We start from the raw sequence: 10,000 nt of genomic DNA, 5'->3' as shown, positions 1-10,000 counted from the left end.
GGAGGTTCCGTCCAGGTGCTCCGGAAGAGAAGAGACTGGGATGTGATTGGACAGCTCGTGGGCCTTCACTGTACACACCTGGGGAGGGAGAGAGACACTGTGACACACAAATACACACACCTGAGAGACACTGTTACACACACCTGAGAGACATGCTATTGCACCCACACAGTGACTTGAGGAGAAACATGAAAAACACACATGACCCCCGTACCCTCTCTCTCAGCTTCTCACGTACGAAGAGTCTGAGGACGGTGAAGGGAGCTCGGAACCAGAGAGGAGACGACACGATGAACACACACTTCAGACGCGCTGGGAACGCACCCTAGGAGACACACACACACACACAGGTAACGAGTCAATGAAAAAGACAGAAAGACAAAAGGAAGAGAAATAGAGAGAGAGGCTGCTTCCCCAATGCCACCCTATTCCCTATTTAGTGCATTAATTTGGACCAGAACCCTATGAGCCCTGGTCAAAAGTAGTGCACTATTTAAGGTATAGTGCATCGAGGACGTCGTCCCCGGTGACCGTACCCTAACCAAAAGCCATGGATTACAGACAGTATCATGAAAGGCTTCGAGCTACCGCTTTCAAGGAACGGGACCAGCCTAAAAGGCTCGAGCTACCGCTTTCAATGCTCGCTTAGAGGCAAACAACACTTAGCCAGGCACGAGAGCCCCTGCTGTCCCGGACGACTGCGTGATCTCGATCCCGTAGCCGATGTGAGTAAGACTTTTAAAAACAGGTTAACACTGGCAAGGCCGTTGGGCCAGAAGGTATACCAGGGAGCATTCTCAGAGGTAACCTGTCTAAATGACTATCGCCCCGTAGCACTCACATCTGTAAACATGAAATGCTTTGAAAGGCTGGTCATGGCACACATCAACACCATCATCCCAGACCACTCCAATTCGCATACCGCCCAAACAGATCCACAGATGACGCAATCTATACTGCACTCCACACTGCTCTCTCACACCTGGAAAAGAGGAACACCTATGTGAGTACGCCGTTCATTGACTACAGCTCAGTGTTCAACACTACAGTCCCCCTCCAAGCTCATCACAAAGCTAGGGACCCTGGGACTGAACACCTCCCTGTGCAACTGGGATCCTGGTCTTACTGACGGGCCACCCCAGGTGGTGAGGGTAGGTAACAACACATGACACGCTGACCGTCAACACAGGGGCCCCTCAGGGTTGTGTGCTTAGTCCCCTCCTGTACGCCCTGTTCACCCACGACTGTGCGGCCGTGCACGACTCCAACCTCCACCACCATTACTAAAACGACACGACGGTGGTAGGCCCGATCACCGACAACGATGAGACAGCCTACAGGAAGGTCAGAGACTTGGCAGTGTGGTGCCGGGACAACAACAACAACAACAACAACCTCTCCCTCAACATCTGCAAGACAAAAAGAGCTGATCACGGACTACATAGACGTTGCTGTAGTGGAGCGGGTCGAAGCTCCAAGCTCCTCGGTGTCCACACCACCAAGGACTTAACGTGGTCCTCCCGCACCAGCATAGTTGTGAAGGAGGCATGACACCGCCTGTTCCCCCCTCAAGAGATTGAAAAGATTTGGCATTGGCCCCTCAAATCCTCAAAAAGGTTCTACAGCTGCACCACTGAGAGCATCTCGACTGGCTGCATCACTGCGTGGTATGGCAACTGCACCGTCCTCGAATCGCAAGGCGCTACAGAGGGCGGTGCAGACGACGGCCCAGTGGCATCACTGGGGACGAGCTCCCTGCCCATCCAGGACCTCTGTACCAGGCGTCGTCAGAGGAAGGACCTGGAACATTTTTCAAAGACCCCAGCCACCCAAGCCATAGCCCTGTTCACTCTGCTACCGCACGGCAAGCGGTACCAGAGAGCCAAGTCTGGGACCAAAAGGCTCCTGAACAGCTTCTACCCCCAAGCCATAAGACTGCTGAACAGTTCATCAAATGGCTACCAGGACTATTTTCATTGATCCTTTTTTGCACTGACTCTCTTTCACTGGACTCCACACACACACACACTTAAACTGACAGTCCAACACACACTACATACGCTCACACACAAAACACACACACGCTGCTGCTACTCTGTTTATTATCTATCCTGATTGTCACTTTTACCCCTAACTACCTGTTCATATTACTACCTGGTACCCCTGCACATTGACTCGGTACCGGTACCCCTGCACATTGACTCGGTACCGGTACCCCCTGCACATTGACTCGGTACCGGTACCCCTGCACATTGACTCGGTACCGGTACCCCTGCACATTGACTCGGTACCGGTACCCCTGCACATTGACTCGGTACCCGTACCCCTGCACATTGACTCGGTACCGGTACCCCTGCACATTGACTCGGTACCGGTACCCCTGCACATTGACTCGGTACCGGTACCCCTGCACATTGACTCGGTACCGGTACCCCTGCACATTGACTCGGTACCGGTACCCCTCGCACATTGACTCGGTACCGGTACCCCTGCACATTGACTCGGTACCGGTACCCCTGCACATTGACTCAGTACCGGTATTCCTGCACATACTTTTTAACTCTGCGTTGTTGGGAATGGACTCATCAGTCAGCATTTCACAGTAAAGTCTACACCTGTTGTCTTCAGCACTAGGATTTGATAGGGAGTGATTCGGGACACGGGTGGTGGGTTACCTTGAGGAGGTCGAGGATCTTCACACAGAGCTCATAGTCAAAGTTCCCATAGCTGGAGTTGGTCATGTCATAGATGAATATCAAGCCATCTCTCTGGGTGTCAACACTGGGGAGAGGGAAGGGAGGGAGGGGGGAGTTTTCTGTTAAGTACATTAAAGGATTGAGAGGTGAAGGAGACAAAGATAGGACTAATTAAGGAGAGAGAGAGTAGGACTAATTAAGGAGAGAGAGAGTAGGACTAATTAAGGAGAGAGAGAGAGAAAAGGACTAATTAAGGAGAGAGAGAGAGAGAGAAAAGGACTAATTAAGGAGAGAGAGGATAGGACTAATTAAGGAGAGGGAGAGTAGGACTAATTAAGGAGAGGGAGAGTAGGACTAATTAAGGAGAGAGAGAGTAGGACTAATTAAGGAGAGAGAGAGAGAGAGAGAGAAAATGACTAATTAAGGAGAGGGAGAGTAGGACTAATTAAGGAGAGAGAGAGTAGGACTAATTAAGGAGAGGGAGAGTAGGACTAATCAAGGAGAGAGAGAGAGTAGGACTAATTAAGGAGAGAGAGAGAGAAAAGGACTAATTAAGGAGAGAGAGAGAGAGAAAAGGACTAATTAAGGAGAGAGAGGATAGGACTAATTAAGGAGAGGGAGAGTAGGACTAATTAAGGAGAGGGAGAGTAGGACTAATTAAGGAGAGAGAGTAGGACTAATTAAGGAGAGAGAGAGTAGGACTAATTAAGGAGAAGGGAGAGTAGGACTAATTAAGGAGAGAGAGAGTAGGACTAATTAAGGAGAGAGAGAGTAGGACTAATTAAGGAGAGAGAGAGTAGGACTAATTAAGGAGAGGGAGAGTAGGACTAATTAAGGAGAGGGAGAGTAGGACTAATTAAGGAGAGGGAGAGTAGGACTAATTGGGAGGGAGTAGGACTAATTGAGAGAGAGAGAGAAAATGACTAATTAAGGAGAGGGAGAGTAGGACTAATTAAGGAGAGAGAGAGTAGGACTAATTAAGGAGAGAGAGAGTAGGACTAATTAAGGAGAGGGAGAGTAGGACTAATTAAGGAGAGAGAGAGTAGGACTAATTAAGGAGTGGGAGAGTAGGACTAATTAAGGAGAGAGAGAGTAGGACTAATTAAGGAGAGGGAGAGTAGGACTAATTAAGGAGCGAGAGAGTAGGACTAATTAAGGAGAGGGAGAGTAGGACTAATTAAGGAGAGAGAGAGTAGGACTAATTAAGGAGAGGGAGAGTAGGACTAATTAAGGAGAGAGAGAGAGAGAGAGAGAAAATGACTAATTAAGGAGAGGGAGAGTAGGACTAATTAAGGAGAGAGAGAGTAGGACTAATTAAGGAGAGAGAGAGTAGGACTAATTAAGGAGAGAGAGAGTAGGACTAATTAAGGAGAGAGAGAGTAGGACTAATTAAGGAGAGGGAGAGTAGGACTAATTAAGGAGAGGGAGAGTAGGACTAATTAAGGAGAGGGAGAGTAGGACTAATTAAGGAGAGAGAGAGTAGGACTAATTAAGGAGAGGGAGAGTAGGACTAATTAAGGAGAGAGAGAGTAGGACTAATTAAGGAGAGAGAGAGTAGGACTAATTAAGGAGAGGGAGAGTAGGACTAATTAAGGAGAGAGAGAGTAGGACTAATTAAGGAGAGAGAGTAGGACTAATTAAGGAGAGAGAGAGTAGGACTAATTAAGGAGAGAGTAGGACTAGTTAAGGAGGGAGAGAAGGACTAATTAAGGAGAGAGAGAAGGACTAATTAAGGAGGAGAGCGTGGACTAATTAAGGAAAGAGAAAGAGTAGGACTAGTTAAGGAGAGAGAGAAGGACTAATTAAGGGAGAGAGTAGGACTAATTAAGGAGAGAGGGTATGACTAATGAGCGAGAGGACTAATTAAGGAGTGATAGAGAGAGTATAACTAATTAAGGAAAGAGAAAGAGAGTAGGACTAATTAAGGGAGAGTGTAGGACTAATTAAGGAGAGGGGGAGAGTGAGACTAATTAAGGAGAGAGAGAGGGAAAGATACAATTATGAAGTGGGAGAGAGGAGAGAGACCGAAAAAAAGAGAGAAATAAAAAGAGAGAAATAAAGGAGGAGGGGGGTTGTCACCTCTCAATGGCTTTGTCCAGCTGAAAGATGATAGCCTGCAGCACAGCCTTATGGGTAGTGACGTCAGGGCGGTGGAGACGAGCGGTGAACAGAGCCAGAGCAGCACCCTTCGCATCACGACCAGGCTGAAACACACAGAGCTTTACAGTAAACACAACAAGACAGCATTCTAGCAGATCTTTACTTAGTCCTCATGAGCTTTACTGTAAACACAACAAGACAGCATTCTAGCAGATCTTTACTTAGTCCTCATGAGCTTTACTGTAAAAACAACAAGACAGCATTCTAGCAGATCTATATTTAGTCCTCATGAGCTTTACTGTAAACACAACATTCAGCATTCTAGTAGATATTTAGTTAGTCCTCATGAGCTTTACTGTAAACTAGACAGCATTCTAGCAGATCTTTATTTAGTCCTCATGAGCTTTACTGTAAACACAACAAGACAGCATTCTAGCAGATCTTTATTTAGTCCTCATGAGCTTTACTGTAAACACAACAAGACAGCATTCTAGCAGATCTTTATTTAGTCCTCATGAGCTTTACTGTAAACACAACAAGACAGCATTCTCGCAGATCTTTATTTAGTCCTCATGAGCTTTACTGTAAACACAACAAGACAGCATTCTAGCAGATCTTTATTTAGTCCTCATGAGCTTTACTGTAAACACAACATTCAGCATTCTAGTAGATATTTAGTTAGTCCTCATGAGCTTTACAATAAACACATTTTTTACATTTTAGTCATTTTAGCAGTTTTAGTGAGTGCATATGTTTTTCATACTGGCCCCCCGTGGGAATCGAACCCACAACCCTGGCGTTGCAAGCGCCATGCTCTACCAACTGAGCTACAGGAGGCCTCAAACACAAAAAGACAGCATTCTAGTAGATCTTTACTTGACAGTCCTCATGAGATTTACTGTAAACACAACAAGACAGTAGATCTTTCCTTGCCAGTCCTCTCTCTGAATGTTATTTTCTTTTTCTACCTCTTTTCTCACATCCTCTCTTCACTTCCGTCTTTCTACCTCTCCCTCCTTCCCTCCATCCCCCTCACTTCCTCTCTCTAATTGGTGAGGGTTTGTTCAGACAGCCCCATTCATCATAAGACAACCCCTCAGGGAAAGAGGTAGAGAAGGAGTCAGACGGAGGGTGAGAGGGCCTGCTGCCTGTCAGTTCCCTCTTCCCCTCTGTTCCTCCCTCCTCTCTCTTCTCTTCCCTCCCTCCATCCCTCTTCTCTCCCCTCCCTCCCTCCCTCTTCTCTCCCCTCCCTCCCTCCCTCTTCTCTCTCCCTCTTCTTTCTCTCTCCCTCTTCTCTCTCCCTCCCTCCCTCTTCTCTCTCCCTCTTCCCCCCCTCCCTCCCTCCCTCCCTCCCTCTCCTCTCTCTCCCTCCCTCCCTCTTCTCTCTCCCTCTTCCCTTCTCTTCCCTCCCTCCATCCCTCTTCTCTCCCCTCCCTCCCTCCCTCTTCTCTCTCCCTCTTCTTTCTCTCTCCCTCTTCTCTCTCCCTCTTCCCTCCCTCCCTCCCTCCTCTTCCCTCCCTCCCTCCCTCTCCTCTCTCTCCCTCCCTCCCTCCCTCTTCTCTCTCCCTCTTCCCTCCCTCCCTCCCTCCTCCCTCTCCCTCCCTCCCTCCCTCTTCTCTCTCCCTCCCTCCCTCTTCTCTCTCCCTCTTCCCTCCCTCCCTCCCTCCCCTCTCTCTCCCTCCCTCTTCTCTCTCCCTCCCTCTTCTCTCTCCCTCCCTCCATCCCTCTTCTGTCCCCTCCCTCCCTCCCTCTTCTCTCCCTCCCTCCCTCCTCCCTCTTCTCTCTCCTCCCTCCCTCCCTCTTCTCTCTCCCTCCCTCTTCCCTCCCTCTTCTCTCTCCCTCTTCTCTCTCTCTCCCTCTTCTCTCTCCCTCCCTCCCTCTTCTCTCTCCCTCTTCCCTCCCTCCCTCCCTCTCCTCTCTCTCTCCCTCTTCCCTTCTCTTCCCTCCCTCCCTCCCTCCCTCTTCTCTCTCCCTCTTCCCTCCCTCCCTCCCTCCCTCTTCCCTCCCTCCCTCCCTCCCTCTTCTCTCTCCCTCCCTCCCTCTTCTCTCTCCCTCTTCCTCCCTCCCTCCCTCCCCTCTCTCTCCCTCCCTCTTCTCTCTCCCTCTCTCTCTCCCTCCCTCCTCATCCCTCTTCTGTCCCCTCCCTCCCTCCCTCTTCTCTCTCCCTCCCTCCCCCCTCTTCTCTCTCCTCCCTCCCTCCCTCTTCTCTCTCCCTCCCTCTTCCCTCCCTCTTCTCTCTCCCTCTTCTCTCTCTCTCCCTCTCTCTCTCTCCCTCCCTCTTCTCTCTCCCTCCCTCTTCTCTCTCCCTCCCTCCATCCCTCTTCTGTCCCCTCCCTCCCTCCCTCTTCTCTCCCCTCCCTCCCTCCCTCCCTCTTCTCTCTCCTCCCTCCCTCCCTCTTCTCTCTCCCTCCCTCTTCCCTCCCTCTTCTCTCTCTCTCCCTCTTCTCTCTCCCTCCCTCCCTCTTCTCTCTCCCTCTTCCCTCCCTCCCTCCCTCTCCTCTCTCTCTCCCTCTTCCCCTTCTCTTCCCTCCCTCCCTCCCTCCCTCTTCTCTCTCTCCCTCCCTCTTCCCTCCCTCTTCTCTCTCCCTCTTCCCTTCTCTTCCCTCCCTCCCTCCCTCTTCTCTTCCTCCCTCTTTTCTCCCATCCCTCTTCTCTCCCCTCCCTTCCTCCCTCTTCTCTCTCTCCCTCCCTCCCTCTTCTCTCTCTCCCTCCCTCCTGCTCCCTCCCTCCCTCCCTCCCCTCTTCTCTCCCATCCCTCCCCTCTCCCTCCCTCCCTCCCTCTTCTCTCCCTCCCTCCCCCCTCCCTCCCTCTTCTCTCCCCCCTCCCTCCCTCCCTCCCTCTTCCCTCCCACTTTTCTCCCATCCCTTCCTCCCTCCCTCTTCTCTCCCCTCCCTCCCTCTTCTCTCGCTCCCTCCTCCCTCCCTCTTCCCTCCCTCTTCCCTCCCATCCCTCCCTCCCTCCCTCTTCTCTTCCCTCCCTCCCTTTGACTGGCTGCATCACCGCCTGGTATGGCAACAGCACCGCCCTGGATCGCATGGCGCTACAGAGGGTGGTGCGGACAGCCCAGTACATCACTGGGACCGAGCTCCCTGCCATCCAGGACCTCTATACCAGGACAGCCCAGTACATCACTGGGGCCGAGCTCCCTGCCATCCAGGACATAATAATATAATATGCCATTTAGCAGACGCTTTTATCCAAAGCAACTTACAGTCATGTGTGCATACATTTTTGTGTATGGGTGGTCCCGGTGATCGAACCCACTACCCTGGCGTTACAAGCACCATGCTCTACCAGCTGAGCTACAGAGGACCACATCTATATCATGCGGTGTGGAAGGAAAGCCGCGGAAAATCGTTAAAGACTCCAACCACCCAAGCTATAGACTATTCTCTCTGCTTCCGCATGGCAAGCGGTCCCGGTGCATCAAGTCTGGCACCAACAGGCTCCTGAAAAGCTTCTTTCCCCAAGCAATTAGACTGATAAATAGCTAACAGAATAGCTACATGGACTATCTGAGTTAACCTTGGATCTTTATTGACCTTTAATTTTTGTACCGTCTCTATGCACACTAACAGGGCCCCCCTACACACTAACAGGGCCCCCCTACACACTAACAGGGCCCCCCTACACACTAACAGGGCCCCCCTGCACACTAACAGGGCCCCCCTGCACACTAACAGGGCCCCCCTGCACACTAACAGGGCCCCCCTGCACACTAACAGGGCCCCCCTACACACTAACAGGGCCCCCCTACACACTAACAGGGCCCCCCTGCACACTAACAGGGCCCCCCTGCACACTAACAGGGCCCCCCTGCACACTAACAGGGCCCCCCTGCACACTAACAGGGCCCCCCTGCACACTAACAGGGCCCCCCTACACACTAACAGGGCCCCCCCTACACACTAACAGGGCCCCCCTACACACTAACAGGGCCCCCCTACACACTAACAGGGCCCCCCTACACACTAACAGGGCCCCCCTGCACACTAACAGGGCCCCCCTGCACACTAACAGGGCCCCCCTACACCTAACGGGCCCCTGCACACTAACAGGGCCCCCCTACACACTAACAGGCCCCCCCTACACACTAACAGGGCCCCCCTACACACTAACAGGGCCCCCCTACACCTACAGGGCCCCCCTACACACTAACAGGGCCCCCCTGCACACTAACAGGGCCCCCCTACACACTAACAGGGCCCCCCTACACACTAACAGGGCCCCCTATCACACTAACAGGGCCCCCCTACACACTAACAGGGCCCCCCTGCACACTAACAGGGCCCCCCTACACACTAACAGGGCCCTACACACTAACTACATCACACATAATAAGCACATACATTTATACCGACTCTACACACACACACCCACTCACATACAAGCTGCTGCTACTCTGTTTATCATATATCCTGATGCCATATCTACCTCCATCACTCCAGTATCCCTGCACATTGTTAATATGGTACTGGAACTGACCCTGTATATAGTCACCTGACCCCTATACATATCTACCTCCATCACTCCAGTATCCCTGCACATTGTTAATATGGTATTGAACTGACCCTGTATATAGTATGGTACTGGAACTGACCCTGTATATAGTATGGTATTGGACTGACCCTGTATATAGTATGGTATTGAACTGACCCTGTATATAGTACGGTATTGAACTGACCCTGTATATAGTATGGTATTGAACTGACCCTGTATATAGTACGGTATTGAACTGACCCTGTATATAGTATGGTATTGGAACTGACCCTGTATATAGTATGGTATTGAACTGACCCTGTATATAGTATGGTATTGGAACTGACCCTGGAACTGACCCTGTATATAGTATGGTATTGAACTGACCCTGTATATAGTATGGTATTGAACTGACCCTGTATATAGTATGGTATTGAACTGACCCTGTATATAGTATGGTATTGAACTGACCCTGTATATAGTATGGTATTGGACTGACCCTGTATATAGTATGGTATTGAACTGACCTGTATATATATGGTATTAACGCCCTGTATATAGTACGGTATTGACTGACCCTGCTTATAGTTGTATTGAACTGACCCTGTATATAGTATGGTATTGAACTGACCCTGTATATAGTATGGTATTGAACTGACCCTGTATATAGTATGGTATTGAACTGACCCTGTATATAGTATGGTATTGGAACTGACCCTGTATA

The 10,000-nt window shown here is 50.4% G+C and overlaps 1 protein-coding gene across 1 annotated transcript in view; it reads right to left on the bottom strand.

Annotated features, from left to right (window-relative positions):
- Nucleotides 1-4,900, bottom strand: part of ptpn9b (protein tyrosine phosphatase non-receptor type 9b) — a gene marked incomplete at its 5' end in the record, with an annotated part of 21,703 nt that extends 16,803 nt beyond the window's left edge. Inside the window, 4 exon segments of the mRNA XM_045215197.1 lie at nt 1-78; nt 215-325; nt 2,676-2,781; nt 4,776-4,900. The exon segment at nt 1-78 is cut by the window's left edge and continues 911 nt beyond it. Coding sequence (XP_045071132.1) covers nt 1-78; nt 215-325; nt 2,676-2,781; nt 4,776-4,900 — 420 coding nt within the window.
- Nucleotides 4,901-10,000: the final 5,100 nt, after the last annotated feature.

The sequence above is a fragment of the Coregonus clupeaformis genome, unplaced genomic scaffold (genome assembly GCF_020615455.1).
Source record: "Coregonus clupeaformis isolate EN_2021a unplaced genomic scaffold, ASM2061545v1 scaf0390, whole genome shotgun sequence".
In the NCBI taxonomy this organism is placed as follows: Eukaryota; Metazoa; Chordata; class Actinopteri; order Salmoniformes; family Salmonidae; genus Coregonus; species Coregonus clupeaformis.
This window is presented reverse-complemented; position numbering and strand designations above follow the sequence as displayed.